Raw genomic sequence first — 18,083 nt, forward strand, 5'->3', positions numbered from 1 at the left:
GCTCCATTCTCAGGGACAATGACACCTGACTGGCTAGTTCGCTGCAATATCAGTTAACCCAGAGCTCTATTCCTTATACAGTGAGTCTTTCCTTAAAGCAATGGACATATTTCATGTGGAAGTCACCAGGAGTCAAAATCTAGCTCAGCCCTAGCACATCTTTTCCCACAAGCTCCTCTGCAGCCAAGGAGCCTCCCAAGGAAGCATCAGCTAGCCAACTCCCTGTCACGTTGACAACAGGGAGTGAAGGGAGTACCCAGTTCACCTTGACACAGGGATGGGGATGGACTAGTTCTTCTCATTAAAACAGAGAGAAAGAAAAAAGGGTTTTTGATAAGTAACTCACACAATAAAAAAAATGACAGGAACTGGCAGGCAGAGCAGATTATTTACAGCCAAGTTCCTTTTCAGGGTGTCCTTTTCTCAGAGATGCTCATTGACAAAGGCCAAAGTCTTCCTTTATATAGAGTGAGGAGAGCAGAGGGAGGGTCTGACAGTCGCCCAAATCCAACTCAGGTGGTGGATGGGACATTACCTCAGTGAACTACAGCATGAGGTTAGGCTTGAAAAGCTGTTCTCTCCCCAGACTGGACTGTGACCATCTCAGGACCTTCCCACTCCCAGGGAAGGCAACTCAGTGGCCATTGAGCAGGGCGGGGCCACATCTGACCCATCACAACACTGAAAGGGTGCCTGATGCTCCTCCCCCGCTTAGCGACAGGTCACCATTACCTTTCCAGACAGAGGAGTCACTGCTGGCCTCTTCCTCTGTGCGGAGCCGGAGAGTCGGTAACAGTAGTGTGGCTTGCAGTAGAATTTACCTGCAGGCAGCAAGAGGCAGGGGTCATGGGAGTGAGCAAAATTCTGTACTTCTGAACTTGACCCTCTGGTCTTAGACATTCCTATCTATCTCTTTTAGCCATAGGGCACCATCACCACAGCCCCAGGCTTACCCAGGCCCAGGCTTCTGGTTCATGGAGGCCAGGCCCTCCCTATGAACTCTGAGTTCAGCCCTCATCTCCCATGTGCCTGAAGGGGAGGTGGTTTCCTCTGGATATGTGAAGGCCATTGAGCCATCACCCAATCAGTGCTCAGAGCAAAGATGTGAGGCTTACATGGCAGGGCCAGCAAACAAAGTGGCAGTGTGTACAGAACAAAGATGTGGTCACATGAAAGGCTGGGAGTAGTATTTCTAAGGAAACCAAGAATGAGTCCAAGTACAGGGTGGAGGCTGAAGGCTGCAGGGGTGGGGTGGCACTGAGCATTAACTCTGACAGAACTCTCTGCTGGTCCCTTCTCCTGCAACTGCCCAAGCCAGCGCCAGTCAAACTGTAGCTTATGACTTTCTTAGTGAGTCAGGATCAGCATAAAGAAACAACACAAAACAAAACCAAAAATCCTACAGTGGACTATGAAGAGAACAAAACAGGGTAAAACAGAATAAAAAGCATTAGAGTGCATAGTACATAATTAGAGTTAAGAATTATTTCTTACAACTTTTAGCTGTAAAAGTTTTACTGGGTCCTAATGTAATACATATTTCCTACTGTGGGTGTGGTCAGAAGTCTGAAAAAACACTGATCTTGGTTTTTCCCATGATACTGTTAGTGGGATTCAGTCACAAAGGGTCATTTTTTTCTGACTCTTCTTTACTCCCACTTAAAGACTCGAGGCTTTTGAAAGTTAAAAGAGAGACCCTATTATAAACACTGTTGAAACAGGAGTAATTCCACTTATCCTTTTCATCTGTAGAGGCTGCTCCTGTCACAAATGAACTTTTGTGTTCTAAAAGTTAAAACAAGAGAACCTAACCAGAAAAACAATACAAAAGATCAATAAAACTAAGAGCTATTTTTTGAAAGAGAAACAAAATTTACAAATCTTTACTAGGCTAAATCAGAAAAACAGAAAAGACTCAAATAAATAAAATCAGAAACGAAAAAGGAGACATTACAACTGATACCAAAGAAATACAAAGGATCATGAGAAACTACTAATGAACAATTATATGCCAACAAGCTGGATAACCAAGAAATGAATAATTTTCTAGAAACATATTACCTACTACCAAGACTAAATCATGAAGAAACAGAAAATCTGAACAGACCAATATCGAGTAAGGAGATTGAATCAGTAATCAAAACCCTCCCCAAGAAGAAAAACCTAGGATCAGATGGTTTCATTGGTGAATTCTACCAAACATTTAAAGAAAAATTAACAGCGATCTTTCTCAAACACTTACAAAAAACTGAACAGGAGGGAACAGTCCCAAACTCATTTTACAAAGCCAGCATTACCTTGATACCAAGGCCAGATAAGGAAACTACAAGAAAACAAAATTACAGACCAATATCCCTGTGAATATAGATGCAAAAATTCTCAACAAAATATTAGCAAACAAAATAATAACAGCACATTAAAAGGATCATTCACCATAATAAACTGGGGGTTATCCCTGGGATGCAAGGATGAGTCAACATAAGCAAATAAATAAATGTGATAGAAGGAAATTAATAGAAGGAAATTAATAGAAGGAAAGATAAAAACATTAATAGAAGGAAAGATAAAAACTGTATGATCATCTCAATAGATGCAGAAAAAACATTTGACAAAAGATAACATCCTTTTGTGATAAAAATGCTCAACAAATTGGGTATAGAAGGAACATACTGCAACATAATAAAGGCCTTATATGATACACTCACAGCCAGCATCATGCTCAATGATGAAAGATTAAAAGCTTTACCTCTTAAGATCAGGAACAAGACAAGAGTGCCCACTCTCACCACTCCTATTCAACATAGTACTAGAAATCTTAGCCGGACAAAAAGAAATAAAAGGCACCCAAATAGGAAAGGAGGAAGTCATCTGTCTTTGCAGATGACATGATTTTTAAAAAAATTTTTTTCAAGCTGAGCCATCCTGCCACCTGTTGGCAGCTCAGCGGCTGCTCAGCACAGGCTGGGAATCGAACTGCTGTTGCTCAGAGCTCAAACTCTTGAGTGAGCTCTTAACCAACTGAGCCACTCGGCCGGCCCAACATGATTTTATATACAGAAAATCCTAAAGACTCCACCAAAAACTTCTAGAACTAATTAACAAATTCAGTCAAGTTTGCAGGATACAAAATCAACATACAGAAAATAACTGTTTTTATACATTAACAACAAAACATCTGAAAAGAGATTTTAAAAAAATCTCATTCATAACAGTATCAAAAACAATAAAACACTTAGGAATATATCTCATCAAGGAGGTGAAAGATATATATACTGAAAACTACAAGACACTGATGAAATAACTTGAAGACACAAATAAACGGAAAAATACCCCAAGTTCATGGATTGGAAGAATTAATATTGTTAAAATGCTCATACAACCCAAAGCCATCTATAGATTCAATGCAATCCTTATCACAAAATGGCATTTTTCACACAAATAGAAGAAACAATCCTAAAATTTGTATAGAACCACAAAAGACCCCGAATAGTCCAAGCTATTCTGAGAAAGAAGTACAAAACCAGAGCCATCATATTCCTGATTTCAAACTATATTATAAAACTATAGTAATCAAAACAGTATAATACTGACATAAAAATAGACACGGACCAATGGAACAGAATTGAGAGCCCAAAAATAAACCCACACATATACAGTCACCTAATATTTGACAAGAGAGACAATAATACTCAATGGGGGAAATAGACTCTCTTCAATAAGTGGTGCTGGGTACCCACATGCAGAAGAATGAAATTAGACCTCTATCTTACACCACTGACACAAATGAGCTTGAAATGGGTTTAAGTGTAAGACCTGAAACTAAAGCTCCTAGAAGAAAACAGGGGGGAAACTCTTTGGCAGTGGTCTCAGCAGTGATTTCCTGGATATGAGAGCAAAAGCACAAGCAATGAAAGCAAAAACAAGCAAGTATGACCACATTAAGCTAAAAAGCTTCTGCAGAGCAAAAGAAATCATCAGCAAAATAAAAAGACAACCAATGAATGAGAGAAAATATTTGCAAATTATATATCTGACAAGGGATTAATATCCCAAATATATAAAGAACTCATACAACTCAAAAGTAAAAAGCCAACAACCTGATTAAAAAATGGGCAGAGGAACTAAATAGACAGTTTTCCAAAAATGACATATAATTGGCCAACAGGTAGATGAAAAGGTGCTCAACATCAGTAATCATCAGGGAAATGCAAATCAAACCACAAGATATTACCCCACACCAGTTAGAATGGCTGTCAACAAAAAGAAACAAGTGTTGGTGAGGATGTGGAGAAAAGGGAACCTTTGTGCACTGCTGGTGGGAATGCAAACTGGTGCAGCCACTATGGAAAACAGTATCCAGGTTCCTCAATAAGTTAAAAATAAGACTAGCAAACAATGCAGCAATCCCACTTCTGGGTATATAGCCAAAGAAACTGAAATCAGGCTCTTGTAGAGATATCTACACTCCAATGTTAACTGCAACATTAATCACAATACCCAAGATATGGAAATAACCTGAGTGTCTACTGATGGATGAATGGATAAAGAAGATGTGGCTATGTGCAAAAGAATGAGACTAGACGGCTATCTGTCACCATATATTAAAATTAGCTCAAAATGGACCAAAGATCTAAATATAAGACCTGAAACAATAACTTGCATAGAAGAAAACATAGATACTAAACTTATGGACCTTGGTCTCAGAGAGGATTTTATGAATTTAACCTCAAGGCAAGGGAAGTAGAAGCAAAAATAAATGAATGAGGTTATATCAAACTAAAAGCTTCTGCACAGCAGAAGAAATCATCAACAAAACAAAGAAGCAACCAACCAAAAGGGAGAAGATATTTGCAAACAACACCTCCAATAAGGGGCTAATATCCAAAATACATAAAGAACTCATACAATTCAACAAAAATAAAAACAATTCTACAAAAAATGGGCCAAGGACCTGAACAGACACTTTTCTCAAGAAGAATACAAATGGCTAACAGACATATGAAAAGATGCTCAGCTTCACCAGCTATAAGGGAAATACAAATCAAAACCACAATGAGATACCACCTCACACCTGTTAGAAATGGCTACCATCAACAAGACAGGTAATAACAAGTGTTGGAGAGGCTGTGGAGAAAAAGGACCTCATTTACTGCTGGTGGGAATGTAAATTGTGCAGTGCTATGGAAAACAGTATGGAGGTTCCTCAAAAAATTAAAAATTACCATATGACCCAGCAATCCCTCTCCTGGATATCTACCCTCCAAAATCTGAAAACATTTATCTGTAAAGATATAAAGATATATGTGCTCCAAGGTTCATTGCAGCTTTATTTACAGTGGCCAAGACATGGAAACAACCAAAGGGTCCTTCAATAGATGATTGGATAAAAAAAATGTGGTACATATACACAATGGAATACTACGCCATAAGAAAAGGTGAAATACTGCCATTTGTGACAACATGGATGGATCTTGAGATTATCATGCTAAGTGAAATAAGTCAGACAGAAAAGAACAAGAACCACATGACTTCACTCATGTGGGATATAAAACAGAAAGCAACAAATGAACAAGATGGACAAACAAACAAAAACTCGTAGACACAGACAAGTTTAGTGGTTACCAGAGGATACGTGGGGAGAGGGGATAGAAGAGGGTAAAGGGGATCAAACATACGGTGATGGAAGGAGAACTGACTCTGGGTGGTGAGCACACAATGTGATACATAGATGATGTATTATAACATTGTACACTTGAAACCTATGTAATTTTACTAGCCAATGTCATCCCAATAAATTTAATAAATAAGGAAGATGTGGTTATATACACAATGGAGTATTATTTGGCTATGAGAAAGAAGAAAATCCTGCTCTTTGCACCAACTTGGAAGGACCTTGAGGGCATTATGCTAAGTGAAGTAAATCAGACAGATAAAGACAAATACTACCGATGGGCATTTCGGTTGTTTCCAAGTCTTGGCTATTATAAATAACGCTGCAATAAACATAGGGGTGCATATATTTTTTCGAATTAGCGTCTTGGGTTTCTCTGGATAGATACCTAAGACTGGAATTGCTGGGTCATACGGTAGTTCCATTTCCAGTTTTTTGAGATACCACCACACTGATTTCCATAATGGCTGCACCAATCTGCAGTCCCACCAACAGTGCACCAGGGTTCCCTATTCTCCACAACCTCGCCAAATAGCCAAGACTTGGAAACAACCGAAATGGTAGATGACTGGATTAAGAAACTGTGGTACATTTATACAATGGAGTATTACTATGCTATAAAGATGAATGAAATCGTACCATTTGCAACAATATTGATGGACCTAGAGACTATTATGTTAAGTGAAATAAGTCAGTGGGAGAAAGACAAATACCATATGATCTCACTTATGTGTGGAATCTAAAAAAACTGAATGAGCGAGCAAAGTAAACAGAAATAGTCTCAGAGATATAGGGGAAAAACCGATGGTTGCTAGTTGGGAGGGGGGTTGATGAGGGAGAAGGGGAAGGGATTAGACAGCATAAATAGGTAACTACAATATTGCCAAGGGATATGAAAGACAGTTTGGGGAATATAATTCATAATGTTGTAAATATTTTGTAGGGTGTCAGATGGTCACATGTCTTGTCAGGGAGACCACTTCATGGATGAGGTAGAGGCTTAATCACTGCACTGAATATATATATAGTTACGGGACATGGAGTATAGTGTGGGGAATGGAGTCAAGGGAATTGTAATAGATATGTATGATATGGTGGGGGGAGTGGGGCGGCGGATTGGGGGAGGGGGTTGTCATTTTGAGGGGTAAAAAGTATAACTATTGCACTGTGTTGTACAGCTGAAACTAATTTAAAAAAATGTTTATTTCACACACAAAAAAAGACAAATACTATATGATATCATTTACGTGTGTAATCTAAAAAAGATCAACTCAGAGAAACAGAGAGTAGAGTGGTGGTTGCTAGAGGTTGCGAGGTGGAGGAAATAGCGAGATACTGGTCAAAGGGTACAAAGTTCCAGTTTTAAGATTAACAAGTTTGAGGATCTAATGTACAGCATGGTGATTATAGCTAATTAACACTGTGTTATATACTTGAATGTTGCTAAGAGAGTAGACCTTAAATGTTCTCACCAGAAACAATAACTAGTAAATATATGGCAGGATAGAGGTAGTAGCTAACACCATGGTGATAATAATTTTACAATTAATAAATGTATCAAATTAACACTGATACCTTATACAATGTCATGTGTCAATTACATGTCAATAAGGCTAGGGGAAAAAGCCAGAAAAGAAAAAGAAAAAGAAAAACAAAGAGGACCTAAAAGTGAAAATAATCTGACTTGGGCTTCTATTACTTGTAACCAAGAGTCTCGCTTATTACAGTATCAGAAATAATCATCAGTTATAATTGCTTTCATTCCTTTCTTCTATTTTTTTCCTGCATTAATTTGCTTTTTTCTACTAAAATAGAACTGTAGATTTTAAAATACAACTCAATAGGCTAACCAACCAGGGAACCCTCATTGATTTCTGCTACAGTATCCTAAATTAATAAAGAGAAGAGGGTTAGGTTTTAAAAACAAGTCCCACAATCCTAAGCAAAAGGAGATTTTCAAAAAAATTCCAGAAACTTTTTTTTTTCTGGGAATGCAGTAAAACATGATGGAAGGAACCTGAGCACTGAGGTCAGGTCTCGGTTTAAATACTGTGTCAACCATTCAGTAGCTATGTGAAATACAGTAATACCTTGGTTTGCGAGTATAATTCGTCCCGGAAACAAACTACTCGTATTGCAAGACATCGCTCGTTTACATTAAAATGTATTAGAAATGTTTGCTCATCTTGCAGAACACTCGCAAACCAAGTTACTCGCAATCCTAGCTTTTACTGTATTTAGCTTCTTGAAACATATCCTCATGTAGAATATGAAGATAATATTCATCGCCTATACTGAGATAACAAATGAGATATCACATGTCACATGTTGTAGCTGCTCAATTAATCTTTCTCCTTATGCCCCCTCCCAAACTCTACTTGGTGGTACTTTTTGATTATTAGATTAATAACAAAAGAGCTAATTTTAATCTAACATTTACCATGTGCCAAAGATCATTATAACTGCCTTACATCCGTCAACCCATTTAATGTTCACAATCTAATGAGGTGGGTACTACCATCCACCTTTCTCCAGTTGAGGCACAGAAAGGCAAAGACACCTGCTCAAAGTGTGCCCCTACTCAGCAGTTCTCAGACAGGAGGTGAGTCTTGGAAGCCTGGCTCGAGTCTGTACTTTTAGCCATGACACTATGATGCTTGTCTCAGTTAGAAAATACAGCCATGCTAATGCTATAAACCAACCACACGTTATGGTCTATTCCAGGGTCGGCAAACTGCAGCTTGCAAGCCACATGCGGCTCTTTAGATGCAGCTCGCAAGCTGCAGTTTGCCAACCCCTGGTCTATTCAGTCAAGTCACTGATTTTACATGGTCTAGATAAATTAAGGAGTCTTGGTCATTAAATATGGGATGACTGGAAAAGTGAATTGGAGAAAACAAATGGCTAAAGGGAAAACCGAAGGCAAACTGGGCCATGTATTCATTCATCCAAACACTGAGTGCCATCATACGACAGGCACTAATCTAAACACAAGGCTCCGGTCAAGAAGACAGGTTAGTCTGTGCTTGGAAGGAGAGGTGATGCAGGAATAAGTGTCTGGTAGTGGTAAGTAGGTCATGAGGTCTGCAAATACCTCACTGAGTAGGGTGTATGTCTGTGGGATGTGAACAAGAAGCCCACCCTGAGAAGATCAGGGGAAGTCATTGCAGGAGAGGAGACGGCCAGTGCAAAGCCCTCAAGTAGCAATGGCTAATTGTGGCTGAGTGTTAAAGAGACCAGTGTGGCAGCACAGTGGGCTAGGGGACAGCTAACAGCCGAGAGGCTGGAGAAGCAGCCCACGGCAAACACATGAAGCTTTAAGCCTGGGAAGATCGCATTCCATTTGTACTGCAGGGGCTGAAAAGGAACACGCAGGAGACTGGTTAAGTTCAGGTTTCTGTCTCGCCGTTGTTCTGTGGGAGCTGACTGGAGGGGGCAGTGGTGGGGCCCAGAGACCAGCGGCCTAGGTGGTGGTCAGTATGGTGCTGGCAGAGACAGGGCTGCGGGTTATTTTGAGAGAGGGCAGCCCTTCCCAGACCACCTCAGCAGGGGGTGTGTTTTCTCTGTTGAAATGACAGGCAAAGACTTGAAATACTGTCTGATTAGTCCTTGTCTTAAGAGTTGGCAGCAGTAAAAAAAAAGCTAGCATTTGGCAAGAGAAAGAGTAGCTTACTTTGACAGCGGGCTGCATCCTTTTAAAAGAGCTGAAGGGAAGAGTAAACAGGGACAAGGGTAAAACATGGACATTTACCTGAAGTGTACGATTCTTTTTTAAAAGATTTTATTGGGGGAATTAGGGGAGGGGAACAGCATTGGGGAATCGGGGAAGGGGAACAGACAAGTTGCTGTCCTTTTGTTCTTCAGTCTAGTTGTGGAGGACGTCGCTTCACTGGCCCAAGTTGGCACCATCATTGCGCTCTTCCCGGCTGAGGCAGTTGCTTGCCGGCCACTGGACAGCCGCTCACGGGGGCTCATGGCAGCTCATGCCAGCTGCCGGCCACTCACAGTAGTTCATGGAAGCCCACTGCAACAGGGGCTGCAGCCTATGCTGTCGCCAGCAACTCATGGCAGCCCAGCTCCAGGTCGAGCTATTGCTCACCATCTTAGCTGTAGAGGGCGCAGCATCACTGGCCCTCACGTGGGATCCGAACCAGGCCCTGCTGCTCAGAGTTGGCGTCCCAAGCCAACTCTTAACCAACGCACCACTCGGCCGGCCCTGAAGTATATGAATCTTAATTTACCAGTTTGGAGCTGACATGGGCCCAGAGTTACTAATCCCAGAATGTCTGAACTGGAAGGATCTCAGACATTCCAGCACTTACTAGTTGTGTGAACATGGACAAGCAATTTACAACTCCTCTGAATTCAGTTTCCTAGTTTGTAAAATTATAATCATAAAACTAGCTACTTTCTAGGGCTGGTGAAGGGTGAAATGGCCCCACATATGTTACAGGGCCCAGCACTATGCCTGGCTTATTTCTTTTCTCCTGAGCCACCACTTCCCTAATTATTTCTTTTAACTGACGCTCTTTAATTAGAGTTCTGAATCACACAGTAACTCGGTTGGAGAACAGGCTAAAACTTCAGGACCCCTGAAATTCCAGTCCTTTCTCTTTCACCTGTCCTTTGTGTGTGTGTGTGGGGGGGGAGGGGTGGTGAGGGGGGGGAGAGGCTGAGCACATGGAAACTTCATCTGGGTTAAAATTTGGGGAGCTGGTTTAGACCCACTGTCCTCCCTGCTCCAGGGTCAAGAGCAATGCACTCACCAGGCTGGCCTGACTTATCCTGCCTCAACACCATGGCCACTCCCACTGAGCTCCTGTCATCCTCTTACCTGATATGCCATCTCTTCCCTCTGCTTCTCTCTGAGTCAGTCTAAGATCAGTTCAGTCACTCCTAACAGCTACTGAGCTTCTCTAATTTCTTCCTCCTCTGAGCTTCTACAAAATTATCACCTGCACTACATAACTTCGCCCTTAATCATATACTCTTACCTTGTCTCTTGTAGCTTCACTGTCCTTGTCTTATCACTCCCATCAGAATGTAAGCTCCCTGAGGCATATCTCACACTTGATTTGTGTCCTTATGAGAATTTGGCAGCGATGATTACACAATCTATCTGCAAAACCATTAGGTTGGTGCAAATGTAATTGTGGTTTTTGCATTGTTGAAATTTGCCTTTGATATTGGAATACATTCTTAAATAAATGTGGTTATGTTATACATCATTTTAATGTGCATTTCTCACTTTATTGTTTTTTTGCTAATGACTTTATTACTTGTTTATTTTATATGTATTTTATACTATGGAAATGATGGTAGACAAAAAGCAAATTAGAGCAATATTCTTATTCGAGTTCAAAATGTGTTGTAAAGCAGCAGAGACAACTCGCAACATCAACGTATTTGGACCAGGAACTGCTAATGAACGTACAGTGCAGTGGTGGTTCAAGAAGTTTTGCAAAGGAGACGAGAGCCTTGAAGATGAGGAGCATAGTGGCTGGCTATTGGAAGTTGACAACGACCAATTGAGAGCAAACATCGAACCTGATCCTCTTACAATGACACGAGAAGTTGCCAAACTCAACGTCAACCATTCTACGGTTGTTCAGCATTTGAAGCAAATTGAAAAGGTGAAAAAGCTCGATAAATGGGTGCCTCATGAGCTGACCGCAAATCAAAAAAATCATCGTTTTGAAGTGTTGTCTTCTCTTATTCTACGCAACAACCTATTTGTCAATCAGATTGTGACGTGCGATGGAAAGTGGATTGTATACAACAACCAGCGATGACCAGCTCAGTGGTTGGACCTAGAAGAAGCTCCAAAGCACTTCCCAAAACCAAACTTGCACCAAGAAAAAGGTCATGGTCACTGTTTGGTGGTCTGCTGCCAGTCTGATCCTCTATACCTTTCTGAATCCTGACAAACCCATTATATCTGAAAAGTATGCTCAGCAAATCGATGAGATACACTGAAAACTGCAACGCCTGCAGCTGGCATTGGTCAACAGAAAGGGCCCAATTCTTTTCCACGACAATGCCAGACCACACGTCACACAACCAATGCTTCAAAAGTTGAACGAATTGGGCTACGAAGTTTTGCCTCATCCGCCATATTCACCTGACTTCTCGCCAACCAATTACCACTTCTTCAAGCATCTCAGCAACTTTTTGCAGGGAAAACACTTCCACAACCAGCAGGCTGCAGAAAATGCTTTCCAAGAGTTCATTGAATTCTGAAGCACAGGTTTTTGTTCTGTTTTTTTCAAGATTTTATTGAGGAATTGGGGGAGGGGAACAGCATCGGGGAATCGGGGAATTGGAATAGACAAGTTGCTGTCCTTTTGTTCTTCAGTCTAGTTGTGAAGGACGTTGCTTCACTGGCCCATGTTGATATTATCATTGTGCTCTTCCCGGCTGAGGCAGATCGGTCGCCGGCCACTGTACGGTCACTCACAGCAGCTCACGCTGGCTGCCAGCCACTCATGGTAGCTCACGGCAGCCCACTGCAGCTTCATTGCAGCCTACACCATCGCCGGCGACTCACAGCAGCCCAGCTCCAGGTCGAGCTGTTGTTCACCATCTTAGCTGTAGAGGGCGGTGTCACTGGCCCTCATGTGGGATCTGAACCGGGGCCCTGCTGCTCAGAACTCGCGTTCCCAAGCTAACTCTTAACCAACGCGCCACTCGGCCAGCCCCGAAGCACAGATTTTTATATTACAGAAATAAACAAACTTATTTTTCGTTGGCAAAAATGTGTTGATTGTAATGGTTTCCTATTTTGATTTAATAAAGATGTGTTTGAGCCTAGTTATAATGATTTAAAATTCACAGTCCAAACCTGCAATTACTTTTGCACCAACCTAATACTTGCAGATCAATTCTTGGAGCTTAAGGGTTTTTCCCAGGCAGATTTTGCAGCTAAAGGCTAACATAACCCAAGCCTTAAGGACAGTTGAACAATGGGTGGGCTGTGTCTGCCAACTCCATCCTTGGGAGATCAAAGATGTTATCTAAAGAGCAGTGTGCAGTAATGGTGGGAACAGAAGACCTGCCACCTAACAACACACCTTCCTTATCTAGATCACTGTCTCATTCTTCTCTCCTTGGATGGTGCTTTCTACTGATGTAAAAAGAGGACCAGGTGCCTAATGTAAGTTAGCTTTCCTCAGTTCACCTCTTTGGCTCCTTCCTGGCTACTTCTGACAGTTTGACAGCCTATTTACTCAGTGAGAGGACAGTCTAGATGACTAAAATGACTATTTCCTCAACACATGGTTTCCTTCTCCCGTGTTCTGTATCTCCTGAAATCACTGGTTATATAATGGACTTAATGCCACACCATAAGGATTTACTTCACTTCCTGTTAAGCTAGGCCTTTGCATTCCTTTTGACTCAGTAGGACTTCTTCATGAAGTTCCTTTCCCATCCTGCAAGAAGGGGTGTTGGAATCATCATTGTCTTTGGTGACCTTTTACATTTAACCATAAAAGATGTTCAGGCAGCTGGCATGGTGACCTGCATCTACCAGGCTTTGTCATCTATTTCTGTAATTCTTTCTCTTCTGCCCTATCGAGGTCATTCCATGATCACAGAAGGTCAGGACCTCAACACCACAGTAAATGAGGTCTGGGACCTCTGCCATGAATCCTCAATCCACCAGAGAGATGCCGATGCTACAGAGGTGGGAAACCAGGCACAATTCCGTCATCTTCAGGAGGCAAAAGTCCGAGAACCCAGGGACAGGGGATCTGGTTTCAATTTATCATTGACCTTGGGCAACGAATATGACTTCTACAGGCCTGTAATTCCCGTTCTCTAAAGTGAAGTCAAAATTAAGACTTACCACTTATCCACATGTGTCCCTTTTATGTTAGGGTTCCACCATGAGGTAAGAAAGCAAGTGTCAGTGAGGCCAGGGAAGTGATTTAGGTAAATGCATGCAATTTTCATTACTATCACCACTGAGCAATGCTATGATGTAGCCTGGTGACTTTGGAAAAATATTTATATGAAAGAGCCTTAGAGAAAAAACAAAGAATAGAAGGAGATGAATGGAAAGGGTTAAGAGAGGCAGAATGAAAAAATGGATCTATAAGAACACAGGCAGAGGCCCTAAGACCTGTTCAAATGGAGTCGTGCCCTAAGCTCAGTTTCTAGTGTGCCCCAAGTTAGAGAGACTCACCGTCCTCAGTGTCGTAGGCGTACGCCGACAGGCGTAGGGTGGTGGCACAGTACTCGCATTTGAAGCAGCTGCGGTGGAAGAACTTGCCCTCAGCACTCAGCCTCTCCATCACATAGACCCGCTTCTGGCAGAAATAGCACGTGTCGCTGCCCCCCAAGTTCTGCGGGAACTCCTTCTTGATAGAGCCCTGTGGGTGGGGGGTAAGGGGGACACGTCAGGGCGGTCGCTCAGGCTCACCTCTAGGAGTCAGACACACAACCCTCTCAGGCAGTGAGAGCAACCCTTGCCAAGCCACGGGGTGAGGCACACTGGGACGCTCACTCTGCTTCTGGCTCTCCCCAAGAGCAGCCGCACGACTGCAGTGACTGTCACATGTGTCCCACACAGCACTTGGCCCAGGCACATGCTGAATCCATGTCTCTCAATAGCCGAGAGGAAACCCAAGTCCGTTTTACAGAATTTCAGATCAAACCAAACTCTTTTGACAGAACTGTTTTTAAAGGTAACATAAAAATATATATTCATGGTTCTACATGGATATGGGATCCCTGGATTCTAGAACAATTACGTTTAGAGATACTAAGTATGCTTTCCCACACAACATTCTAAGTAACTATTACAGTCCTAGAAATTTAGTTACAAAATTCAGACCACCTTGAGAAAAATTACCACATGGCACATATATTGGCGCTATGCTACAAAGCCCCTCAGAACAGACCAGCTTTGTTTACCACAGCTATGTTATATCAAGAGAGACAGAACCCTTTGTGTGTCTCTTACCAGTTCCTTCTTGTCTAGAAGGGTTTTGGGCTGTTCTTTCCTTTGAAGCTGATTGGCTATCTGCTCAGCCAATAAGCTCACTCCGCCTGTGTACATCTTTATATACTTCTAGTGGTTGGAGATTATAAAATGACCAGAATGAAGGGAAATGAGAAGGAAAAATACATAAGTTAAGAAGCAGGAAAAAACTCTTTGAAAGGTATAAAATGAACACAAGGTGCAGCAGCAAACCATGCCAATGGTGTCTACAAGCAGGAAATTCAGTTGTGAGAAAAGGTGTCGGTACCACACACAAGTGTCAGCACAGGCAGGGGTAATTAAATTCAGTAAGGGAGAACTTCATCCTTCATGACTTTTTGGAATATCCAGTGCTGTGGGAGTGGGAAGACAGGATGGATGCAAACACAGAAGAGAGTAAGAAGGGCCTATATCCTAGTGACTCAAATTAAATACGGAGAATTCAAGAGGAACCAGTCCCATCCGGACAGCAGACGCCAGATTGATAGCATGATTCCAGGGCTGGGGGAGGGCCGGGGAAGTTACTGCCTCACTTAGAAGGCTCGCTCCTGCAAAGGCTGACTGTCCACTTGGGTGACAGGCGCCAACAGTCTAGGATTACTTGTTGTGACCTCCTTCCTCATCACTGAAGCTTCACTTAGAACCCTGTAATATGCATCAAACATCTCTGAGCGTTACCTGGAAGAGCCCTCCTCAGCCCGTATCCCAGGCACTAGTCCGAAGCCTTCCAGCTTCGGTCGGGTCTCAGACACAGCTGCAGGGGGAAAAGGTGCTCGGTTTCGTCTTAGTCAGAATGTTTCTACTCCAGGAGGGATTATTTTTGTATAGGTTGAAAAAAGAGAAAAGAGAAAAATCCAACCAGCTCAGGCCTCTTTCTAGCAGTGTTGAAGAAGTCACAGGAGGAAACTAGTAAATTTCAGTTGTAAACCCCCCTGCTAGGGAACCCAGCTTTGCGCGTGTCTCCAGGAAACAAGGTCAGCCTTGCTGGCAGTCCTGTACAGACTCGTGTCCAGGTCACCCTTCCATGTGGAGATGGCCAAGACACCAGGTGTGTGTGATACTCCTCTCATGAACCTTGGAGTTAAGGATGCTGCCTGACTAATTCTGACTCAGAAATGCAGGAGCAGCTGCCATGGGGATGCCAACAACCCCGGTTAGAAAGTGGTTTGAATGGATAAGCACACACTGGGCGATGGCATGCCCAGGCTGGGCAGGGACAAACGAGAAGCCCTCTAGGGGCAGCTAACTACCTAAATATGAGAAGACAGAAGCACAAATGTCCAACAATTCTCTAAGGTCCAGCTGGAACTGAGGAGTCAATTATATTTTCGATTTAAAATAAGGAGATTCCCAAGGATTGGTGCCATTTGCCCATTAACTCTTCAGCTTATCCCCATCAGCAGCTGAGAAAAACAAGTGGCCCTTCAAGCTAAGCCTTACTTAGATTAGAGACACTAGCGGGGCTTGGGTCTGGAAGAGACACCAGGAAGGGCTGAGCAGCTCACTTAATAGCTGCCACTGAGGGAGCAGCAATCTGCACTGCTTTTGTTCTGCAGCAGGTAAGTGGGCTAGGTGTCAAATGTGAGGCTGGGACACCAAGCAGCCCTGGGTCCTCACTGCTCCAAGCCCTTGTCTCCCCCAGAAACGAGCCTCCTCCTTGCATCCTGTCATGGCAATTACAACCCAGGGCTGCCTGCGTGCAGAGGCATTTGTCACCTTCAGTTCTCAGGTGATATGACCGTATTGACAAGCAGCACTCTCCCCCCCAAAACAGGTTCTACTTGTTTCTGGCATGAAAAGCAGATGACTTCCTTCTCCCTGTTCTGGAGAAATAGCTGCAATGTAGCAGTTGCTGGGTTCACACTACTGCCACCACACATGTGCGAGCTTCCTCACACATGCCCCATGTATGCTACAGATCAAGAACAGGAAACAAGCTGGAAGGCCAAAGGACCCTCCAATCTCTATAAACTGCTTACAGCTGGAGCAGCTCCCCTGGAGGAAGCAGCGGGGTTCATTCCTTACACGATTACAAGTCAAGAGGCACCCATGACCCTGCCTTTTCATCACACCATTCAAGAGATTTAATTCCACTGTGGTGCCTATTTTGTAACACATATTAGTATCAAGACATCTGGTGTTAAAAAAGCTAATGGCTGAAAAATGTTTATCATTATTTCACATAGGTGAAATATAATGCAAGTGGATTTACTTCAACAGAATTTGATGCAATGAAGGCTAGCAGCCTCTCTAACTTAGGTGTATGCTTACGGGCCTCACGTGTAAAACAGACAGATGGACATACACACAGGCACACACAGCTGGATTCCTACAGGAGACAGGCCAAGTTAGCTGTGCAACTTCCCTGGGGCCAGCTGGCTTTGTTTAAGTGAAGTGAGCAGAGGCTGAAGGGGACACACAGCTTGGCCCAGTCCCAGGCCTGCTACCTGTCGGAGGGAGTCAGAGCAAGGAGAGGCGGGGCGGCTGGAGGAGCGGAGACTAAGAGAAAGCTCCCACTGATCGACAAAAAACCGACGAGAAGGTTCAGGCTCTGGCTATAAAATACAAGATGGAGAAAGAAAATGAAAAGTTACACACCGACCTGAGCATAAGGGATTTGGCAGTTTTAGGCCCTTTCACTTTAGACGTTCTCTAAATAACAAATGCAGTAAAGCCATACTCCTAGTGCCCAGAAGCATAAGTGGCTCATTGAAGGCTTCGTTCTGCTTCCAGAGGGGCCTCCCCTCCTGCTTCCAGGGCTGCCTGCGCTGCAGTGCAGTCACCGGCCAGGAGCGCCTGGAAAGTCTGTCCTCCGGTCCCACACGCCGGCACGCCCTGCAGAGAGCACCAGCCGCCCCTCGCTGGTGGGGTGCAGAGGTGGTGCTCACACGTGCTCTGCTCTGCAGAGCCCCTCACTGGCCTGAGCTGGGCTTTCTCCTGGGCAGGACACTACCACTCATCATTCCACTAGCCTTACAAATGACAGACCACAGAGACAGCAAGGCAAGAGCAAAGCTGGCTCCTTCCACATAGAAGCTGGGACGTGGCTCTTCCCCCTCCTGCTGCTGGTGCTCAGAGAAACTGCTCAGTAAAGAGCTAGCCAAATCCCAGCAACGATCAGGAGGAAAACCTGGAGGCCGCGAGTCCTGTGCAGACTGCATGCAGCATGTGTACAGAAGTGGTGCCTATTCTTAAGCCCAAGCAGACCCTAGGACAGTGGGTCTCAACCTTCCTAATGCCACGACCCCTTAATCCAGTTCCTCATGTTGTGGTGACCCCCAACCATAAAATTATTTTCGTTGATACTCTATAACTGTAATTTTGCTACTGTTATGAATCGTAATGTAAATATCTGATATGCAGGATGTACTTTCATTGTTACAAATTGAACATAATTAAAGCATAGTGATTAATCACAAAAACAATATG

The 18,083-nt window shown here is 43.2% G+C and overlaps 1 protein-coding gene across 13 annotated transcripts in view; it reads right to left on the reverse strand.

The window, feature by feature from the left end:
* The window catches only part of MICAL3 (microtubule associated monooxygenase, calponin and LIM domain containing 3), a 220,152-nt gene that overhangs the window by 74,215 nt on the left and 127,854 nt on the right, over positions 1-18,083 (reverse strand). For 8 of the 13 annotated variants that reach the window (XM_019627037.1, XM_019627036.1, XM_019627039.1 and 5 more), the window contains 4 exons: positions 17,102-17,209; positions 14,637-14,744; positions 13,857-14,043; positions 733-821 (listed from right to left, as the gene is read on the reverse strand). In XM_019627037.1, the coding sequence (XP_019482582.1) occupies positions 733-821; positions 13,857-14,043; positions 14,637-14,744; positions 17,102-17,209 (492 nt within the window). The remainder of the gene's footprint in view (positions 1-732; positions 822-13,856; positions 14,044-14,636; positions 14,745-17,101; positions 17,210-18,083) is intronic. The other 5 variants (XM_019627047.1, XM_019627046.1, XM_019627045.1 and 2 more) reach the window with 2 other exon arrangements.

Source organism: Hipposideros armiger, unplaced genomic scaffold, assembly GCF_001890085.2.
Source record: "Hipposideros armiger isolate ML-2016 unplaced genomic scaffold, ASM189008v1 scaffold_703, whole genome shotgun sequence".
NCBI lineage: Eukaryota > Metazoa > Chordata > Mammalia > Chiroptera > Hipposideridae > Hipposideros > Hipposideros armiger.